General features: G+C 45.3%; 1 protein-coding gene across 2 annotated transcripts in view; it reads right to left on the reverse strand.

Moving 5' to 3' along the window:
• Positions 1-1,210, reverse strand: part of NRP2 (neuropilin 2) — a 115,363-nt gene extending 114,153 nt beyond the window's left edge. For both annotated transcript variants that reach the window (XM_060016241.1, XM_060016242.1), the window contains exon 1: positions 299-1,210. In XM_060016241.1, the coding sequence (XP_059872224.1) occupies positions 299-371 (73 nt within the window). In that variant the 5' untranslated portion in view covers positions 372-1,210. The remainder of the gene's footprint in view (positions 1-298) is intronic.
• Between the last annotated feature and the right edge of the window lie 21,801 nt (positions 1,211-23,011).

The following is a 23,011-nucleotide window of genomic DNA, read 5'->3' on the forward strand; positions in this document are numbered from 1 at the left end:
AGTATTTTTAAACCTTTGATTCAGTCCATATGTGACATCTGAACACCGCCAAATTCTGTCTATGTTTCAAAACACACACACACACTCACACACTCCTAGCAGGAGAGAAAAGTTGGGTTTTAGCAGCGGTGGTGGTGTAGGGAGGGCCGGCTGGGATCTCTCTCTAAATTATTCAGTATTGAGAGATCTTCCTTCTTTGCCATTGCGTGTGGCCCCCTGCATTAGCAGTTGCTTTTAAAGGTAAAGGCATATTGAAATGAATAGAAAAAACAAAAAACAACAACTTTCAGGGGCTTACCTGGTTGGCCTCTCACTTCATGTCCTGAAAAGTAGAGAGCTAAGAAAATCCAGGTGAGAGGAAACATATCCATTTTGGAGAAGGCAGCTTTCTCCAGAGCTGTTTTTGTAGATTTCTTGTTTAATTACAAGTCTTTGTATTTTTCTCTCTCTTATGTTCTTCCTTACAGTGTCCTCTGCAAAGGTTTCTACTGGTCAGTGTTTCCCTCCTGGGTCCTGGCGGCCCGTCTTCACCTTTATCCTTGCTGGATCCCCACCTCACCAGGAGGAGGGTAGCTCTTCAAATCAGCAAAGAGGGAGCAAGCCGGGAAGAGAGGACGGGTTTCCTCTCTTAAAAACAAAACGCATCTATGCCCTCTCCAGTTCCTCAAAGTATCATTTCCTTTATCCTACAACATCACGAGTATTTTCCGTAAGCCAAGCGTAAAAAAAAAAGGGAAATATAATAAAAATAAAAGCCAAGACTTGCCTTGGGCATCACACGGCCCCCAGGCAGCTGTGTGATCTCAGAGGCGTAAACTGACACACATCCCCCGGCACTCGGGACCGACACGCTGGTGGAGGCACAGACCACCCGACGGCCCGAGCGGGAGGCGGCCGCCCAGCTCTTGCCCTCACCGGGTTCCTCTAGCGGGAGCCTCCCCCAAAGGCTACACCCGCTTGGCCAGCCTCAAGAGGGGAGTCTGAGGAAGGAAGCTGCTGCGGCGGCGGCGGCGGCTGCGGCGGCGGCGGCTGCTGCTGCGGCGGCAGCGGCGCCGGCTGGGATCGCCTGGGAGCGAGCGAGCCCCTCTCCGAGTTCGCTCGCGCCCGCCCTCACCTCCACCTCGCCTAGCGCCTTGCCGAGTGTCTGCGCGTCTGAGGATGTGCTGGGGGCGGGCTGCGGGCTGCTGCCTCGCTCGCGTTCTCTGCTTCCCCTCCGTCTCCCCCCTGCCTTTTCAGGCCGAGCAGCGGGTGGATGTCAGAGCCGCGGCAGAGCTATCCGATTACGCGCCGGCTCAGGGCCCGCCCCTTCTGTGTTCCTGATTAAAGAGGCAGCCGCGGAGGCGCGCGGCGAAGAGCAGAGCGCGGCGGCACCCGGTTCGGGCGGGGCGGCGGCGGTTTCCCCGTCGGCCGCGGCCGGATCAAAGTTAAGGCAGCTCCCACCCGGCCACCACTCTCCCACCCGGCCACCACTCTCCCACCCTGGGCACCTCCGCGCCTGGCTGCGCCGGGCCGCCCGTGCGTAATGCCCTGGAGAAGGAGAGCCCCCGGGCACCTCCAGGGCGCGCTGCCTTTGGCCGCCTGGCCCCCGCCCGAGGAAGACTCCGCGGGAAACGGAGGAAATTCTTGTTCTCCCCCGATTCCCCGACTCCCGTGCCACACACGTAGAACCCAACACCATGCCACGCGCAATGGCGTTACAAGAGGAGTTGGGTGGCGTACGGTGTTTGGAGTAGGGAGCCAGGCGGCAGCTCAGCCATGCGTTCGCACAGGCAGCAGTGCGTGGCGGCGACACACACGGTCAGCCCCGGCTGAATAAAACCCCAAACACTCCCTGCGTTTACTACTCGGATCCTTTGTTGTGTCCCAAACATACTCCTCTCCTCTGGGTGAGGATGTAGTTTCCCCTGCGCTCCTAACTTGTAACTATCAGAAGAAGAGGAAAGACATTCTTCAAAGAAATTTTTCAGGTAAACAAATTGGATTCCCCCAACTCTCCAAAAAAAGTCCAGGTACATGAAGGTTTCTCGAAATGCTACTGTAACTACTTCTATTCACACTTCCCCACGGAGATGTGGACACAACGCCGAGAGAAGGAAAACAGCATTATGCCAACTATTTTTAAATGGAGGCGTGAAGCCTGTTTAGAGGGAGCCTCGAGCTAACAGTTGGGAAGACACTTGTATCTTTGTTTCTAGGGATGGCTTTGTGGATTCAAACCGTCTCGCTTCACTAGGCACCTATTACTACATTATCATACAGACTCTTAACAGGAACAGTCTAAATAACACTTTGCGGATACCTTTTCTGCCACTCTGCAGATTAAGAAAAATAAAGTTTCGGTGACAAGAAACACACACGCATCTGACTCTCCCATTTATTTCTTTGCTTGTGCTTGTGGATTCTTCTGGGTGGTTTTCCTCCTTATCTGGACTTGCCATTAGCTTTGTTTATCACTTTTAGTGTTTGAAAAATCTGTAACTCCCACTTAACTGTTATTTACACTGAGATAACCAAAACAAAATTGAATCAGAAGCCATTTGCAAATAGTTGAGCCAAGCCGTGCAAGGATTTTACAGTGCTGTGTACATCCACTGGCTGCATATCACACTGTTAATCTTAGATGCCTGGTTTTAAAGGGCATTTAACCGAGGCCTGGTGAGTTTTTCCAGTGAGCATGTTCCCTGGCAGGCCTAAAGACTGCCTCTCACTCCTTTCATTTTCTCTCTCTCTCTCCTGTCCTTCTTTCCCCCCTTCCTTCCTGGCCTTGAGAGCACATCCGTATTATTAAAAACTCCAAGTTTACTTTTTTTCCTGTTTAAATGTCAGTTGTAAAGAAAGACCACTGCTCCCTAATATTTAATGGAGTAAAGAGGCAGTCTGGATTTTGAAACTTACATGGTGATCTCGGCTTCTATCATCGCCAAGGTACTAACTTAAGGACAAATAACATTATCTACAGTGACACAGGTTTCATAAAGAGAGTCATTTAGGATCACCTCCCCACCACCAACCCATCTAGCAAGTGCCGAACATGGAAGAATTCTGTTTCTGAGAACATTATAGTCAGAGTTCAGGTGAAGGGGAGACAAAGAAAAAGTAAACTGAAGCCCATTGGGAAACCATAAGAAGGAAACTCTGGACTTCTGCCCTCAGGTTCTCAGGGTTGGAGGTGCCTATCAGGATGCTTCGAGGGTCTTTGGTCTGGTAGGGAGAAGGGTCAGTCTCAGTGTTCCGTTCCTGGACCTGATTCCCAGCATCATGGATTTTAATTTTTCAGAGGAGTCATTAAGAAGGAGCTAACTTACTTCCTGGGAGTCCTCAGTAGGACTGTTGCAAGAGTTCTAATCAGTCCACTTGAGTCAAGTCCTGATTTCCTGCAGTTGGGTAGAGGGTGAGTCTTTGGTTCAGAGCCCTGGGGACTCCCAGCGGCCAGACCATTTTGAATCCTCTAGGGGGCAGCACTCAATAAATAATGGTAACAGTACCTGCAGTAGCACTTCTGGCGTTGATTTTACTTCCAGGAGCTCACAGCCCTTTAAGACCAGACCAGGGAAGATTTAGACTGAGACCAGATCTCCCCCAGCCCACTCTGAACAAGAGCCCATGGACTCAGGGGGACTTAGAATTGCTTTAATTCAGGACTTCCAAGAACTCTGGGGACTAAACGCAAATCCCACCTGTGCCCTATGGAAAACGAATCTTTAGGGAAATTCTCCAGAATGGGACTGGCTCAGACCTGCCAGCCCCAGTTTTTGTCTAGACTGGAATCTCAGGGGTTTGCCTACAATTGGTTTGGTTTCGACCAGAGGTGCAGGGGTGAGGAGCCAGGCACCGTACTTTTCATTATTTTGTGAGTCCATATTTTTCACTCGTGTGAGTCCCATGGAGAAGCCTGCCTACTAAAGACTAGTAGCATTGACAGAAACAATGGGCTAGTTGACAGAAACACTGAACTGACTAGAAAACAGCTAACTAGTGAAGTCGAGATTCCTGGCAGAATCACTGACTCACCTAGGACGTTTTACGTCATTATCCTTCACTGTGAAATAATAATAGATAATACCATCCTACATTCCATTCCTTTGACAAGAAGGGATGTGGGGAACATAAAACAGGTTTGTAAAAGATGCTAAGAGAAAGCTGTAACCTAGCCACACCCCAGTGGAAAGATGGGCATTTCCAGCTCGACAGTCCCAACCCAAGGTTACATCAGAATCACCTAGGGAAAGTGGTAAAAATTCAGATCCCTGGGCAGCATCCTCCTGCAGATCAGATTCCTTGGGTTTGGGAATCTGTATTTTTAACACATGTTTTAGGTGATTCTGATGTAAATGCTCATCAGGCCAGAATTGAGAACCTCTGTTCTGAGACACTGTGTTTTCACATAACCTTTGATATATGCCCTTCCATTGAAGGACCCTTGGACAAGTATTTCTTCACTTTTCCACTCCAGGAACTTTTCAGATAGGGAGCAGACGTTTCAAGTATCTGGGAAAAGCCCCTAAGAACATGTCCCTTAAAATGCCAGAGCGGTGGTGTTTCCAGGTTTACCTTGTAACATTTATTTAGAAGTGACAGCAAAGAGCCTTTTGAAAACACCAAGAACCTCACCTCATGGGTGTGAGAGGTTTGCAAAAACATGTTCAAATTACCAACTGGCGGGGTTTATGGAGCCGGATCCAGCCCTTTCACCACCCACCCACTCAACCATTGGTTGTTACTAGAGGTTTGTTTCAGGTGTGGTTTTCCATCTGTGTTTATTGCAGTGTGCTTATTAAATGCTCGTGGAAGCATGACTATGCAGGAGGTATGCAAGCAAGTAAGACATTGGGGTCTTGCCTCCTGGGAACACAAGATCTAAGAGTTCCAGAAGTTTCATGCTTCTACAATAGATACCACCTGTCACATGGTGCTTCCCCTTATCTGAGCCCTGACATTGACAAGCTCTCACCCCGAAAGAGGGAGATAAGAGACATAATTGCATCTTAATCTATAATTCACTACACTGCCCTAGTTAATGTTTAGCTGCATCTGTCTCAGAGGCAAAGCTTCAGTTAAAATGTAATAGGTCTTCATTTTTTATTCTCTTTTGTTTGAAGCTGAAGACCAGGTTTCTGGTCAATAGGCTTTTTTCCTACTCACTCTTTAAACGATCAACACCACCTCATAGTTTCTATTAGATATTATTTTTGGTGGGTTTCCAGAATCCTCACAGATTTCCATAAAGTACTGAGATCTCCTTCACTCTAAACTGTGTGTGTCTCTCATCTCTTCCTCAGACATAGACACTAGATCAGGTAGAAGGGAGACTTGTGAATGAAAAAAGAAGGAAAAAAACCCCAAAACGAGTGAAACGTGCAAAATTCATTCAGACGTCCCTGAAATCCTTGGCAAAGAAAACTACAGAAGTCATAATGCTCTCGCTACTCTGTTTGGTTTAAGCATGAGGCAGCTCTTCCTCTGCTACACTCATTTTTATACAATTTGAGGCACCAGTGCTTTAAAATGGAGCCTGTCAACCCTTCACTTTATTACTCTTTTTGTGGTACACGGGCCTCTCACTGTTGTGGTCTCTCTCGTTGCGGAGCACAGGCTCTGGACGCGCAGGCTCAACGGCCATGGCTCACGGGCCCAGCCGCTCCGCGGCCTGTGGGATCTTCCCGGACCGGGGCACGAACCCGCGTCCCCTGCATCGGCAGGCGGACTCCCAACCACTGCGCCACCAGGGAAGCCCCCACCCTTCACTTTAAAGCAGCATTCTCCAGTACAACTTTCTGCAATGAAGGAGGTATCTGTGCTCTTCGCCTGGCTATTAGGCATTTGAAATATGCCTGGTGTGACTGATAACTGAATTTTAAATTGTATTTAATTTTATTAAACAATTTTAATTTCCTAGCCTCTCAAAAAAAAAAAAAAAAAGAGGATTCCACATGAGTTTAAGGGCTATTGAATGTATTGGACAGCTCGGGTTTAGATAATCAAAAGACCAGAGCAGGAGATTACCCATAGAAGCCCTAGAATTTCATACCCTTGTTAGTCTCTGAGACTACCTCACTTGTTCACCCAAAAGGGAACCCCAGTATTAGCAGACGTATCATTTGAAAATGTATGGTGTCTGTTTGGTGTGGAAGAGAAGGGCTGGCTTGTATTATACGCGCCCCTTCTCTGCTCTCTTGGACAGCTTTTCCGGAGCACTCACCAGGGATCAGCGCCTTCACGGTGTTCCAGGCTCTTGGCCTCAGCTCCAGCCCACAGTGGAGAGAAGCAGGTTGGGGCAGCAGAAACCTGAGGTCAGGGCAGATGGGCCTTAGGTCTCCCTCACCCTTGAAAAATCTGATAACCAGTTTGGAACCAGTTTCCTCACGTGTGGAATGGAAGGGTTGGTTTGAATGACTTCCACCCCTTTTCAGTTTTGTATTTTGGCTTGGGACCTTCCTGCACTTCATCCTCATTCATGAATTTAAAGCTAGTTTTAGTCTTAATTTCATAGACAGATCAGCAGTTGAAACTGATAACCTTTTTTCCCCCAAGAAGATGTAAATGCATGGATGGGGCTTAACTGGATATTCCGTTTTCATAGTATTTATATTGGGTATCTTTTTACAAAGAGAAAGTAAGTATGTTAGGCATCTTGGCAGGGTTTTCAGAGGAGATATTTTTGGATTTTTGGACAAAGGCCTTTCCTAACCCCTAAAAACATACAGATTCTTCTTGACAATCACAAACACAGGCCAATAACTTATTTGTAACTTCGTGGCATTTATAGGTGATAGGATGGGAAATTTTAGGGTTATGATCTGAAATGTGTTACCAGTAAGGAAAATCATATTTTGAGCTGAGGATTCCCATTCTCTCACTAAATTCATAGACGAAAATTCCTGGAAACGTGCATCCTGCCTCCATGAGTGTGCATTCCTTTTCCTTCCTTCACATGCATACCTACACTCTTAAAGTCCCACTGATTTGTAAGGTGTTTTGGGTGTTTTTGGTTTTGGTTTTTTGGTTATTGCTGTTTTCAGATTTGTAAGCTTGTGACTTAAGGTGCCTTAATTAGACATCTACATGTCAGGTGATTGTTACATTATGATGGCAATAGTTGCTAATTTGAGCATGAAAGTCCTGACAGAAAGGCAAGTGTCAGGGAGCTGACCTTTTGCTATTGAGGATACTCCAGGGTGGGTTAATTCACACCCACCATAGTCATTAGTTCCCACTCTCCTACTTCATATTTACTCTTATGCAGTTTACTGAGCTGCCAATCAACTCTTAGTTTCCGGATGAGATCCCTGATGGGGAGGGGGATTGGAATGATGCTTGCTTTCTGCAGGGACCAAGAAATGATTTGTAGAGGCGGTCTCCGTTTCCATCTCCAGACTTGGATTCTATTTATTTTCTAAACTTAAAAAACAGAATAATTAATACATGTACGTCATTTAAAAATTTTCAAGGGCTTCCCTGGTGGCGCAGTGGTTGAGAGTCCGCCTGACGATGCAGGGGATACAGGTTCGTGCCCCGGTCCGGGAGGATCCCACATGCCACGGAACGGCTGGGCCCGTGAGCCATGGCTGCTGAGCTTGCGCGTCCGGAGCCTGTGCTCCGCAACGAGAGAGGCCACAACAGTGAGAGGCCCGCGTACCGCAAAAAAAAAAAAAAAAAAGTTAAAACCAAATGTATTCAGTGAAAACTTAAACTTTCCTCCCACCCTGTCTCTCAGTTTTGCAGTTCACCTCTACAGTTCACCTCCGCATTGATACAGGTTTGGGGGATCCTTCCAGAGATACCGAGACTACATTCCAAGTTAAAAGCAAAAGCACATTTTATATTTTTCCCCAGCTTCCCTTCTGCAGCTCAAACCATTAGGGGGCAGCTGTGACCAGAAAAGAAAACAATAGGAGCATATGCAGAGCTAAAATCCAAGAGGAAGAGATGTGAAAGGAAAGGAATTTAGGAGAGAGACCAGCAGAAGAGAAAAATGGAAAAGAAAGCCGAACTGAACAAATGCAACACATCACAAAATAAAAGGAAATGGAGCAGGAAGTTGTAATATTAAAAAGCTAAGGGGAGTTTATGTGTTAAGAGAGGGGAAATTTATAAAGGCTAGGGATTATTTGAATTTTTTTTTTTAAGCCAACCCGTAGAACCTGAATTGGCTCAATGTTAGCAGAAAGTGGGAGGTTATTTTCTTCTGAACCGGAAGGCATTTATCATGCTGGACTTTACATTCTTAGGACCTGTTCCAAACTGAGGGGTTCAGAGCACCCTCTGTCCATTTGGGCTTGTGATGACGTGGCCGGTGGGGACAGAGGACCAGCCCCCATCCCTTCCATCCTCAGAATGCTTAAGAATGCTTTTGGCCCTCAGCAAAGCAGCGAAATTAGCCTGAACATAAAGGTGCAATTCTATTTCTCAGTGCAGCAGAGCTCAGAAATGAGGGACCACGTTTCTTTTGAAGCCGATGCCATAATCAAAGTGCTTTCAGGTGTTGTTCAGGCAAACCTCCCCTGGTTTCAGCAGGTTAACTTCATTAAAACTCCTAGCTACCGCTTTAATGTTTTCTAGGCTTTCCCCCTGGGTACATTAGTCAGAAACCAGCCCTCTTGGGAGCTCTGTACCCTGATGTTTTTCATTGTGAATGGAATGCAGGGGCCACATTTATGCTGGGATAATATGAAATGGAAAATTGCTTCTAGAGCACAATTAATATGATCACTTTTCATTTAGTCTCCAAACTTCCCCTCCCCAACTTTGAAATAGGCAACAAAAACTTGAGGAAACCCTGGTCTAGGGTCACTGTATAAAACATGGCATGCCTGGCATCTTGTATTTATTATTTTCTGAGTCTGATTCAGAAGACAGAATATTCCCAGCCTGTCCCAAACCCTACACCCAATGTCACTCATCAAAATCCAGTGGAAACTTTCCTTTTAGGATCAAAGGCACTTGTTCTCAATCACTCGCCTCTGATGTTAGACTCATTGAATTACTGAAGACCCAGGATGGGCAGGGGACGCTTTGGGCTTGCTGGGGTTACTCAGAAAAAGCCTGGGGTGCACTTGCCATGAGGAGCCCTTTAACCCTATGCCAGATGAAGCTGGGTTTTCTCAAGTGGGCACTGGAGGTTTGGTGAGTTGGGGTAAGTTGCCGTATGAGTTATTTCAAAAGTGGTCGTTTGGCAGAATTTGGGCTTTCATCTGTAGCCTAAAGTCAGACTCTCCAACCCTCTCTCTCTCTCTCTCTCATTCTCTTTTTCTTTGACATGGAGTCCTGGAGTTTAGTTTCTAACAAGTTTTAAAAGTCATACTGGAAACTTGGCTAAACAAAAACCTCTCTGACCAGAAGCAATTTACTTCCCTTTAAACAAGCCCCCAAAGTTAAATTACAAAGCAAGTTTGTCTCTTTGTTAGAATTTGACTAGGATCTAGGATGTAAAAACACTTCCCATTTGATTTCCCATTTGAGTTGATCATAATTTAGAAGAAGGAAATGTAATTTTTGACCTTTCAACACATTTGGAAGCATGTTTTCATGTTGCTATACCCTATACACAGGCCTCATCTTCTCTGACACTGAGCTACCCTAGCCCTTGGAAAATAGAAAAGTTGCGCTTTGGGGGTGAGGAGTATTCTAGGGCAAGTCAGACTAATAACATAATAATTGAATTAACAATGTAAGACGACAGACATGTCAGAGGAAACTCAGGGCTCTGAACTGGGTCAGGAGACCTAGTTTCTGGTTCTTGCTTTTCTGTTAATGCCATGTGTGTTTTATGTCAAATCGTTTCATTTCTCTGTGATTCTGTTTCCTTACTCATCAGAGCCATGTTGTTATTCCAAAGTAATGGCCTTATCAAACTATTCAGGTGAATCTAAAGCAGGGTCCAATTTAGAGCTCTCAAAAAATATTTATTGAGCAGGTACTATATGCCAAGTTCTGCATGGGTGGAATAATGGTGAGCACCTCAGTGAAGATGACTGTTCTCAGGAGATTTACCTCCTAGTACGAGTGATAGATAACACCCAAGTCAACATGAGCTGGGTCATTTCAGATGGTGATAGTGAGTTCTAAGAGGAAAACAAAACAAGATAATGTGATAGAGACCAATAAACAGCAGACAGGGAATGTGGGTTAGTCTTTCCATTAACCAAGACTCTATAATAAGCAAGTAACCTAGCTCAGGCTTAATCTCTCATCTTTAAGATAAGGAGTTTTGTTACACTGGTGTTTTTCAAAGTCCAGTTTGAGATCCATCAGTGGGTTATGAAATCAACTTATAAATTTGTGATCAACACTTTTTAAAAAATGCAATAGATCAGAATGAAATAAGAGCATTTATTGTTTCATGAAACCTGTTTCCATTTATATACATATATTTCATACACACATAAACACATGTGTTCTAGGTCACGTGTAAAATATATTTCTTTCTGTGGGTTGCAGTGGATTAGGTGATCTCTAAAATATTTTCAAGCCCTCAAATTCTGTCATTCTATTCAATTTTTAGAGCAGGGGCCCAATGGAGCATAGTTGTTGCTTGATTTTACTTTTTATCAAATAAATAGTAGTATTGCTCATCAGAGAATCCCAGGGTTTAACCCAGTTTCAGGCACATGATTGGTGCTGGGTAAATGCTTTTTGAATGAATGGAAACATGATATTTATGCACTAGGTCTTAAAATAACTACAGCAACATGAATTACCAAATAACTTACCAGAGTATCAACATAATTTATTATATTTTTCCAGAATGTCAACCTTGTAAACCAAATTCAAACTTATATTGCCCTTACAGTGTTAGGAATTGCTTTTTCTTAGAATTCTCGGAAACTCTGTTACAATTTAAAAAAAAAAAAGCTTAACATGTTCTTCTTCCAAGTAGGGCAAACTGCCTTCTTTCAACTTATAACTGTAATTCAATAAACCTTTAGGATGTTTACAGAAAGAAAAGAATTAGTGGGGAAATTTTTCTATTTTTTGTCCCTGGGGATCCAGATAATTCTGGCTTCCTAAAACTAGTCTTGTGAGTTTTCATTTAAGTCACATTTTTCTAAGCAGCAGTAATCTTACTTTTACACACATTATTTTTTCCTTAGTTGTGGCTTAAGTAGTAGGCTTCTCTGTCTCAGAATAATTTTTTAAAATTATGCATTTGATTGGAAATAGATGACCCAAGTCTTCCATCCTTCTTTGCCTGGAACCCAAGTTGACATCCTTTGAGATGGGAGAACCAGACCGAGGCGATCCCATTGAGGAATCAATGACACATCATCCTTAAGAAAGGCAAGCGCCAGTGGACCCGCACAGGGCCCATTGCACATGCCCATGAGTTAATTTTCAAGTCCATTTACTTAATTGCCTGAAAATCCGTGGCCAGGCAAGCTGACTCAGAGTTTAGGATCGCTATACCCAACCTTTTGTGTCCATCCCCTCCCGCCTTCCCAAAGCAGAGCAGACACACATATACCAAGAAGAAACATCAGCGCCCAGACATCCCAGTCACATTTCAGCTGCTTACCCAGGGCAGCCCAATGCAACGGCCATGGGGTTGTGTTTCTATCATGGGGTACCTTGCCTCATGCAAAAACGTGCTCTTGAGCTAGAACATAGGAGATCACATTTTTGTGAATCGAAGTATATTATAAATAATCTAAAAGAAGACACTGTTTGAAGGGAGTCCATATTTTTTAAGTGAGTAAGGACCCCAGTGCAATAAGTATAGATTGACCTGGAACTATTTGTTTGGAATCAGCTCCGAAACTACTACTGTTTAGATCAAAAGGTGTAAAAATCATGAAGGGCTTTTGCGTCACGTTATGGCAATCTTTATTTGTATTGTTATTGTTGTTATTACCCCCATTATTAATGACAGATTTTTCCCAGGTCGGGAAAATTCAATGTATTCATGTTTCTTGTTTTTGCCAAATATAAGTCATATCAAATGCAAACCCATCCCATACATTTCTCTATGTAATTCCGGTTTTTGCAGATCTTTTCCTTGTGGAATCTTTCGTAGGATCATTTTAACAATGACAGTCTCGCGTAAATATGCTAAGACTCATATATATATATTTTTTGGTAACTGAAGTTAACTGTGCTCATCATTTTGAGATGCAACACCCAACCAACACTGAGAAATGGCAGCTTTCAGTTAAACGAATGCAAAGCTGTATTTAAACTCTTTTGCAACATTGTGATGGGAAGAATCAAAGCCTCTTCTGCTACTTTTTTTTTTTTTTTTTTTTTTTTTTTTTGTGGTACGCGGGCTTCTCACTGTTGTGGACTCTCCCGTTGCGGAGCACAGGCTCCGGACGCGCAGGCTCAGTGGCCATGGCTCACAGGCCCAGCCGCTCTGCGGCATGTAGGGATCTTCCTGGACTGGGGCACGAACCCATGTCCCCTGCCTCGGCAGGCGGACTCTCAACCACTGCACCACCAGGAAAGCCCTCTGCTACTATTTTTAAAATACTCACCCGGGCAATTCCATCAGAAATACGGTTATCATCGCTTTTGTATTTTGATCCTTTCTGTTCAAGGGGAACATGTTCAGAGAAAACCCAGATCCAATGAAAACAATTTTAAAAAGTCAATGTGTGCAAACGCTGCTGTGATATTCGTTAGAGATGATTAAAAAAAAAAATTCTAAGGCTCTCTTAAAATGTGGTGGCGGGAGGGTTGTTTAAAGAGGAAGACAATGCTTACAGTCAGTGGAAGGAGTGTCAAGTCTGGGATCCTTACTAAATGTTTCAGACAAGACTCTTTACCTTTCGCTAATTGCAAAATCAACAGATCCCCCTGCTCCAGAGCTGTGTAGACAGTCTTTCTGCCTGCCTATGGGTACAGGACGCCAGTCTATTTATCACACAAAGACTTGTTGGCTGAGCAGGAAATTAAGCTCTAAACTTCTGACACCGAGTTCTGTACTTTCACCACAGCGCAACACTCAGAGTCCAAGCTCCGGCTCCCCCCATCTCTCTCCACGTGGTCTGTTTACCCACACGCCTGCAAAAGAACTTGGGGACAGATGCCAAAAGAAATCTTGCAACATACCGCAAATCAGCATCAGCTGGCCAAACGGGATCTGTCACCAGGATGTTGATTTTTTTAAAAAGACAGTATCACCACTGTCGTAAAAAATATGTTGCCAAGCAATAGCATTTACTAAGCACCTAATTGCTCCCTGGTTGGGGCCATGCTAAGAGACGGCTTGTCCTTCAGGGTATCCGTGACACAGAGTTAGATTGAGCAAGACGGAGAAAGACCCAGGCCTGCCAGATAGTAAGATACACACGCCTACCCGAGTGATAACTTGCCTACTGTTGGTGCGGCAGATCTCTCCAGGAACAAGTAGATAGGGTGTGCTTGGGTGAGGGGAACCACTGAATGTCTTTTTCTACTAGCTCCATTGGGAACTAGGTTAAATAAACCGACTCCTATCTAAATGGGGACAAGTTGCCATTATTTATCACGTAACAGTCTCAGAAATAGAAATATCTCAAATATCTTTTTGTTGGTTTCCTGTTGCTGAAAAAAATTACTGGAAAAAATTAGCCCAAGGAGGAGGCATGGTAAAGCAGAAAGTGTTGCTTTAAGGGATGAGAAGTCTTTCTGTCATTCATCAGCCTTGCAAGCAGAGTTTTACTCAATGCTTTATCTGTGCATCTGTATCTGTATCTTCCTCTATAAAACGAGGGGATTGGAATAGACTGGTCTCCCTAGAAGATTCGCCTTCCTTCTCCTCCATGAGTCTATAAAGCGTGAGCCCAATGGACATTTGTGTAAACAGCCCTCTCTCCATGTGTGTTCTTTCACTAGGTGGTTGGCTTTACATTATTTCAAATCGTCGTTCATCCTTTAAAAGAAAAAGCCTGGCAATTCATAGGTTAGCACTCTTTGTCCCAAAGCAGCAGGATTAGACACAGGGGCAGGACTGCAAACATCATGAAGGTCAAAGATCATGATCTTTCTGGATGGAAACTGAGACAACTGCATACCTGAGTGGTCCTAGGGTCTTGATCTGGGCCAGTCTCAAGGTCCCTTTCCACTCCGGGTATAGAGGGCTCTGCACCAGGGGAGACTGGGTGGCGTAAGCAGTGTTCAGGCTGGAGTTCTTTACGTGACTTTAGAAATATAATTTGGCAGACTGAAAAGGGAAAGTCCTGGTGCACACATGCATTGTTTTGGAGATGATTTAGAAGTGTCAGAGGGTGGTAACAATCCCAGGCTATTTATTTGCCTAAACTATGTGGGGTCTTAACCAGTGATGTGAGGTCATGGTTGAATGACAGGGAACAGTGCAATGCTGTGAGAAGCACCCGTGGGCACAGGACTTTGAAGAGACTCACCTGTACCTGCACCTTCTGGGCAGGAGAAAGATCCTGAAGAGTATAAAGAAATAGTGGCACTGTTGGCAGAGAGGAGAAAATGTGATGGTGGTGGAGGGGTGAGACAGTTCAACGGATGTGGAAGAGTCCCTGCATTGGGCTCCCATTTGACCAAGAGGCAGAAAGGATTTCATTTACTGCTGAAAAAAAACGTACAAAGAGCAAAAAAAAAAAAGGAACACATGCACATACACACACTGAGAAATCTTAAAAGTGCAACTACTGGGCACATCTCTCAAGGATAAATTAACAGAAAAGTAATTTCTATGTAACCAAAGTTGTGAAGGAGACAGGTATCCTTTTAGCCTAAGAAGGTACAAAAGCTTTGCTAGCAGGGAGAATATGAGTCTCATCTATAAACTCAGGGAAACCCTTTGGCAGAAGATAAAGTCTTGCAGCGGGAGATATCTGATTTATTTAAAAAGCGACCATAACCAAAGACATTCAGAGGGAGTGTGTGAAGGACAGCAAGCTGTCTAAGCTGTCTCCTAGAGTCCAGCCTACACTGTGTCCTTCCTTCCTTCACCAGAAGGACCTGAGGCTTTCTTCTTACCTCATCCAACAGAGGAAATGGGCCAGGCAAGAGCATCTGTGCCTTGTACCCCTAAAGATTTCCAAGGCACAGGAGGAGGCTTGAGGAAGGACTAGATCCTGGGAATGAAGGGGAGGGAGCATGTGTGTGCGTGCGTGTGTGTGTGCGTGCGTGTGTGTGTGTGTGTGTGTGTGGTGAGGAGGGAGGGAGTGAAGAGTGTGGCATAAAGAAGGGACAAGAAATTCTGTGGAGGACACACGATGCTGCCTGAAGAAATAGCAGTGAGCTGATGCCCCCAAAAGCTAGACAGTGAAACTCCACGATACTTTATAGTTGGAATAAACAAGTTAGCGCCCCTGTGGGAGCCTTCCCCAAGCTTTAATGTCACCAGCTGAGACATTATATTATTGGTCCCAATTATCCACCTCGTTTGCTACGAAAGGGTTACATCCCTCTTTGTTCTGTGGTGTGCAGTGCCTTCTCTAAGGTGTGGTTATGTCTCCGCCCCTTGGATATCAGACTCAGCCATGAATGTGCCTTGGCCATTGGAACAAGAGTGGAAGTGACCTATGTCACCTGCAAGCAGACACTTGGAGATCCATCGTGAGGTTCAGCCACTGCCCTTTGCCTCTGCCATGAGCAAGAATGGCATGTGTCGGCGAAGGGCTGCCTGTTAGCCTGCATCCCAGCACGAAGAGGACGCAAGGAGCAGAGCTGAGCCGCAGGTGATATGAGCTGGCGCATGCTGTGAGCAGAACACAAACCTTTGCGCTGTAAGTCACGGAGATCTTGGGGTGACAACAGCGTAATCTAGTGAACTCGGATTATATAAATCCACTGTACATTGTGAGGATGCCCCTGTGATCCTGGAACAACATGATAGGATGGGCTTTACTACAGTTCTGAGGGAGGATGTGTCCTTGCCAGAAGGAGGTGTCCTTGGCCCACAGAGCGGGCAGGGAAATCAGGAGGTGGTAAGAGAAGGACCTTATTCATAGTTACAAAGTCTTCAAATAACTGGGAGAATTGACCCAGAAAAGGGGAAGTTTTTGGGGCAGGGGGATTCTGTGGCCAGAGTCCAGGAAATTCTACTGAATCAGAGAGTGGGTGACAACGAGAGAAGCAGTTTTTGTCAGGCGTCAGGGGATGGTGGTGGAGCTGGGGTTCAGAGAGCAAAGATTTACTTTTCCAGGAAACTTTCTTAAAAGAAAGAAAACCTGAAAGAGGAGTTAGAAATGCCTCAGGTGTTGCTATCGAGAGAAATCAATGCTATATCGTCTGATAGTGGCAGTGGGAAATGATCTGGGTTATTTGTGACAGAGTCTTCCCAGATAGACTCAAACTTTTCTTCACTCACTAGGAAACCCACCAAGCTTCGTGTCCTAAATGAGGGCTTCTCATAGATCATTTCATTAGAAAAGTATTGTGCAGTTTCTTAGTCATCTGTTACAGAGTGTAGGTAGAAATATCTCCCCATTTCACTGGACAAGATATGGTAGGAGCTATATTGGGAGGGAGGAAGGGCCAGATAACCTCACAAACTCTTGCAACTCAAATAGATTAATATTTATTATTTAATGCTATAACTTGTGACATTAAAATGTCAAAATTGACTTAATTAGGGCAAACAAGTAGAAGTAAATCTGAAATGCAAACATACCATTTTATCATCTTTATCCCTGCAAGCCACCTCAAATTGTTTATAGGAATGAAGCAGGGTATAAATAAGTGAATGAATGAATAAAATCTTATGTTGCAGCCTAATGCCACATTCAGACTAATTTGAGCAAACAGTCCAAGTTTTGAGAGGTGCGAGAACATGGAAATGGGACCTTCAGTCATGGGGACAATTCTAATAGATTTGGGCGAGGTGGGAAAAAGATTGATGTGTGTGTGTGTGTGTGTGTGTGTGTGTGTGTGTGTGTGTGTGTGTGGTTCATGAGTTCCAACACTTCTACAACATGCTGGCAATGATTCAAAGGAACAGGGAACCATTAGGTGGTTCACAGCAGGCCCCAGTGCATTGCAACGAGAGACATGCCATTGCTGTGGCTTTACATGAATTTTTTTCACCCCCAAAGTTCATTTTAGTCTCCTGAGAGGGTTTTCCCCCCAGTGTGACAAATTTTCCAATTTTGTAATGGAAGCCGGGAGAAAATGGAATTCTCTTCATAGAAATCCATTTGGTAGCCAAGTTTGTTGAGATGCATCTATCCCTGAAAGCAATTTCCCTCATCCAGTAGAGGCAGCTGAGGTGTTTAGGCCCAGCTAAGTGGATCGCTGATAATCGGCTCCTAGAGCTTACGGGAGATTTAACAGCAAGGCCTTGGAGGGAAATGTGGCAAGGGTCGTCCTCTCCAGGCCCTTCTCAAGCTGCACTGAGTTCTGTTTTCAGAGCAGAGATTTTCGCAAGGGAGAAGGCAGAATATGGGGCGGCGGGGCTGGAAGTCGCTTCCACACCCAAAGGCATCAGGTCAGTTACCCTTTGTATGTCTCCAGCTTGCTCTGGAATCTGGCTAGTAACACACACACCTCACCAGTGAGGTACATGGAAGACAAGTCAACAGACAAGAGTGGCATCAAGGTATGTCCCTATCACAGATCAGAATGGACCCTGAGCGTTGGCAGGAAAGTGGAAGGAGCTGTCTCTTTGGGGGCACATTAGTGATTATGCAATGGAGAAACAAAGCGCTTGGTAGTAAATGAACCAAGTTTTATCCTACGTGGGTGCCTTGCATGCAGTATATACCGCTAGGCTTTGACGCATGCGTTCCAATGTGGGAAATGTACTTGAAGCATAACAACTGGCTCTTCTTCATCTGTTCATGGTCCCCATTTGACTTATCCCTCCTCTGTAAATACTGTCTGACTTGTTAGCGAGCTGAACAAATTTCACAGCTCTGTGAATAGAGTGCACGGGGGTCAGAAGTTACCCTGTGGGAGGCCTCCGAGGACACATAAACTTTCCCTGTGAATCGTTTCGTCTGTTTGACACTCGTGAACAACTATGTTTCTCGTGCAAGCAAGGGGATGTGAATGCAGATCAGATGAGTGTTAGTGAGGAGGGAAACTGGCGAAAAAGTAAACGTGGTATGTCCCAAAACAGACAGTGAACACTTACCATTGGGACATGATAAAGAAAAATAAACGTTCACGAAGGGAACAAGCCAGAAAAACATTGACAAGCACGAAAAGAAGAGCTCTGTGATTCTTAACCGAAACCTGATGCGTCTCCTCTTGCTGGTTTTCAGAACCGCGTCTCAGACACCATCTGTGACTCGCTATGGTGGTGACACACCATTGTAGGCTGTCATGAGCCTGCCACCTGCTGCCCAACCCCACAGGACAGTGATTCAGTGTGGAGAAACAAGCACCTGATTTCACAGGCAAAGCAGTCACAAAAACTATTCAGTGCCCTCTATGTAGCAGTGAGGTGCTGATCGATTCTGTCTCTACACACCCTCCCACAGTTGAATGAGTATTACAGGCCAGATTGCACTCTTCATACTAGCTTACATTTATTAAATATTTGCTATGACCTGGCACTGTTCTGACTCCTTTACTGGTGCAAATCAATTTAATTTTCACAATAATGAGGTGGGTTTATTTTTTGCCTAGTTTTACAGATAAGGAGAGTGGGATGCAGAGAGGCAATAATTAGCCCTAAATGATACAGCGTGGCAGGATTCGAACTCAGGCCATCTGGAACCAGAGATGGAGCTTATAACCATGCACCCATGCAGTATACATATACCCCAATCCAGTCACCAAAAAGCCTGTGAGTTAAAACACACACACACACACACACACACACACACACTTCAGTTACCCTTAGATATCTTGACTGGTCTAACCAATCAGATTAATCTCAGAATAAACAAGTCATTCTTTTGTGCCTTAGCTTTCCCTTAAATCTAGTGAGCAGTATGTCACAGCCAATGTCAATTTAATAAATGCAAAATCCCACTACGTATCAGGCAGCATGGTATACTTTTAGGGGCTCCAACCTTGTTCCCAAAGAGCTTTCAATCTAGTCACGAGACAGCACCAAACCCTATTGAGAATTATATGATGCAAATTGCAGAACAGAGAGAACAAAGACTTCTGACGGGGTAAGAGCAGAAGAGACGGGGAGGCCCAAACAGAGGACCTAATATCAGGAGAATAGTTACTGGTTGACAATATGGCTTCAATTGCAAGAAGCAGGCGAAGAGAGTGGACCCCAAACTTCTCATGATGCGCAACTGACCTGTGAGGAGGTTAACTACCTTCTCTTAAATGAAAAGGTCATTTCAAATCGCTTTTCTATCTACTTTATAGCTACTGTGAAAAGATTCACAAAGCACCTGCTTCCACCAATCACAGAGGTTGGGGTTAGGAGGCTCACCTCCCTTCCAAGGGTGAACTGATAAATCTTGTCTATTCTTTTTTTTTTTTTTTTTTTTGCGGTAGGCGGGCCTCTCACTGTTGCGGCCTCTCCCGTTGCGGAGCACAGGCTCCGGACGCGCAGGCTCAGAGGCCATGGTTCACAGGCCCAGCCGCTCCGTGCCCTGTGGGTTCTTCCTGGACCGGGGCACGAACCCGTGTCCCCTGCATCGGCAGGTGGGCTCTCAACCACTGCGCCACCAGGGAAGCCCTTGTCTGTTCTTCATTGGTAAGTTCACTCCAACCCAAACTAGCTCAAGTAAAATGGGAATTCGTTGGCTCATATAATCAGGAAACCAGGAGTCTCCCTGTGCATCTGGGCCAGGACCCAGCTAATGTGGTCAAGGCACTGTCATTGCCCCGCACTCAGTACACACGTGTACTATGTGTAACGTTCCTCTCTTGCCTCAGCTTGTTTCTGCTTGGTGACATTCCCAAACAGGCTTTGTTCAGCTGGCAGGCAACCCACATCCTTCCAGCTTTGCAATCTCAATGGAAATAGGACTTCTCTTTCCTAACATCTGAACACCAATCGTGGAAAAGGCTCTAATTAGCCATGCCTGAGTTGATGCTCATTTCTTAGGCCAGAGGATGGAGCATTCTGATTGGCCAGCCTGTGTCACGTGCTCACTCTCATAGGAGGGTGAGGATGAGACTCCATACATGAAAGCCCCACCATGACGACACAGTGCTGGGAAGGAATTCTCAACAGAATTAGGAGACTAGGAGATGAGGGCGGTTGGTGTGGGGTAGCAGGAAAGAAGCTAGATCAACAGAACCATAACTGCTACGATCCATCTGACAATGCCTGAGGATTTCAAGTCTTAGAGCTCTTCCATTTCCCTTATCAGGGCTGCTTAGCATGGATAATAGTTAGTGTGCCACACCTGGAGGTGGCTACCTCTGTGTGATTATGATGATGAACACGTTTGTCCTCATATAGCTGTGGGTTTCTTATGATGACGTGCTTTCCGCTCTTAGCAGCCACTTACATTTGTGCAGTTTTCATGGTTTACAAAGCACTTCCCCATAAAAATGATCTCATCCACACAACAACATGAAAAGTACATAGAACGGCCATAATTATTCCCATTTTATAGATGAGGAAATGGGGCCTCAGGGAGGTTAGTGGCTTATCCAGAGTAACATACCTGGCAAGTGGTCAACTCATCTGAACACCCAGGTCTTACAGCTCCAAGATGAACATCAGAGAAATTGGGAGTTTTATGTGAGCTCAGGGAATGTTTCTGACATCACACAGCGACTCAACCCCTTAGATAGGATTAGAGTTGGAAACCATGATTTTCCTCCCAGGTTTTCATGACTAGAACGTTGGTCTCCTGAGGAAATTCCTGACTTAAAACCTGTCCAGATCTGATGCCAGAAGTTCTGTTTCAAAACACATTTGGTGAGGACTCCGCAGGCTCATTTGTCTCCAGCACTCACTGGAATGCTACCCATGCTCACTTGATTTCCAGGCCCCTTTTAAAAGGAGCCAATACAAGAGATTTGTGCTTACGAATTACTGCACTTGTAATGAAGAAGGAATCACAGAACATGCTTGAGCTGCTCATATGTTAGACAAGCCTGCAGCTTCTAGATTGCTAACATGGCGTCTGACTGTCCATCCTGTTAATAATCCCATTAAATCTTTTGCAAAAGGTAAGTCAACTTCTGGGATATGCACGGTGAGAGACAGGTACAAACTGTTACTGGAATTACAGATGCTAAGGAACAGGGTTAGGTGGTATAGTCAGAACACTGTAACTCGTTACAGCTGCTAATTGGGCTCTCATCTGAAAAGCACCTTACTGCTTTACAGGGGAGGGAGAAAAAAACAAAACAAGCAGCCCAGACGATTAGGGACCAAATAAAATTAAACAAGTCTTTATGGCCATGAGAATCGGGCGTAGTGCTTTGCCTTGCTTTGTTAGCAAGTCATGTATTATGAAGCACTTAGGGATGCTTGCTAATGGTCTCTCTCCCTCCTGGAGGGAGACTTGAACATTAGACTCTGTGACTCAGGTGCAGAAACTCTGCTGTATTAGCGAGGGCAGAAGGACGCTCTCCTTCCTCACAGGGGTGTAGCGAGGCTTAATTAATTGTTGGGGAAGCACTTTGAGATTCTGGGATGAAAGGCACTATAGAATGATAATAATCTGCATCGACAAGGTACATTTCTTCAGTGGAATTCCAGGCACTTTATAAACATTAATTAATTCTCATAACACCCTGGCGAGGTAGGCAAGTTTCCCCAGGATATACTAAACAAATCCACCGTGTTATAAGTGGGAAGGAGGCTACTGCTATGAGCTCACGTTATTATTTATTCTTGGTGAGAACTTCCAGAAAGGCTGATGAGGACCCTGCTTCCCATTAGTCCAAACGATTTGCCATTCGCTTTTGATTATCCACAAATATTGTATTCTGCCGGAGCGCTAATCATTCTGCTTGGGGGACACGTGTCCTGAGCAAAGCGAGTCATAAACAGCTGTCATTCCAATGGATATTAATGCCTATTGTCTCCCATTCTGGAGCTCGGCATCTCCCTTACGCAGAGAGAATGGCAGAGGAGCGGGTGACATCTGTTTCAAAGGCAGTCTGCAGCCATACTGGAGAGGTGCACCTGGCTTCCACTTCCAAACCTGTGTAACCCGTGGCTTCTTGGCCTTTCTTTGTCACCAGCACATTTTCTATTCTGCATTCGGGGTTTTCATCTCCATGCAGCATGGGGAAATGGAATTGAGGGGGGTGGGCGGGGGATGGAATTCTGAGTTGCATGTAAACCGGGCAACCAGCGTTTCCAGAATCAAGCATCTGTTACAAATCAGCAGTGCAGAAGCAGCTCAAGTGTCAGGTCCCAAACAGCTCCCCCAAACCCCAACCATCCCGCCACTGAAGTAAACCTGAAGGGGGAAGACAGTCCTCCAGCTAGACAAATGATTTCAACATGCCGAGCTGTGGACTTGTCAGTCTTGAGTGGCTCTCTGATTATACCTCTGTTCCCGTACTCCTGGCTTTAATTCTGCACACATTCATTGACTGCAGCTTTTCAGATCGAAAAGGAAAAAGCAAAGAGCAAAGAAACTTGCTTGCTGTCATTCTGCACGGGCACCCACACTTTAAGACAGTTGTCTCTCAGCTGGCCTCCCGGGCTGCAAGGAGAGCGTGGGACTGAGGAATCGATGTGGTGAGTCAGCCAGGGTGATGCAAGTCAGAGCCCCTGACAAGACATGGAAGCGTTGTTCCATGGCTGCCCTGGGATCAAAGGGAGGGTAAGCACCTCCTGGCTGGGGTTGGATTTGGACCAAGGGCAATCCCCAATACAGATCTGGCATACTCTTTGAGTGAGTCACCCCACTCCTGTAGCCTCAGTTTCCTCCTCTTTGAAATGAAGGAGTTAGAACAGATCATTTTCTTAGGTCCCCTTTTAGCTTGAATAGTCTGTGGTGGGATGACTGGGTAAAAATCCCCCTACTTCCTCTTCTCTGCAAAGCCTCCCAACCGGCATGCCTCGAAGGGGATGGAGTGTGGACAGGTACTCAGCCTATTGATCCCCTCAGCCCTTGAGAGAGTCGAAGCACCTGAGAAGGTCGCCTCCCCTTATTTGCTTACTGGTTCCTAGAGTTCCTGGGATGCTCTTACAAATATTTGTATTTTCTCTGTTTTCCATGAC

This window comes from Delphinus delphis, chromosome 7 (genome assembly GCF_949987515.2).
Source record: "Delphinus delphis chromosome 7, mDelDel1.2, whole genome shotgun sequence".
Classification (NCBI taxonomy): Eukaryota; Metazoa; Chordata; class Mammalia; order Artiodactyla; family Delphinidae; genus Delphinus; species Delphinus delphis.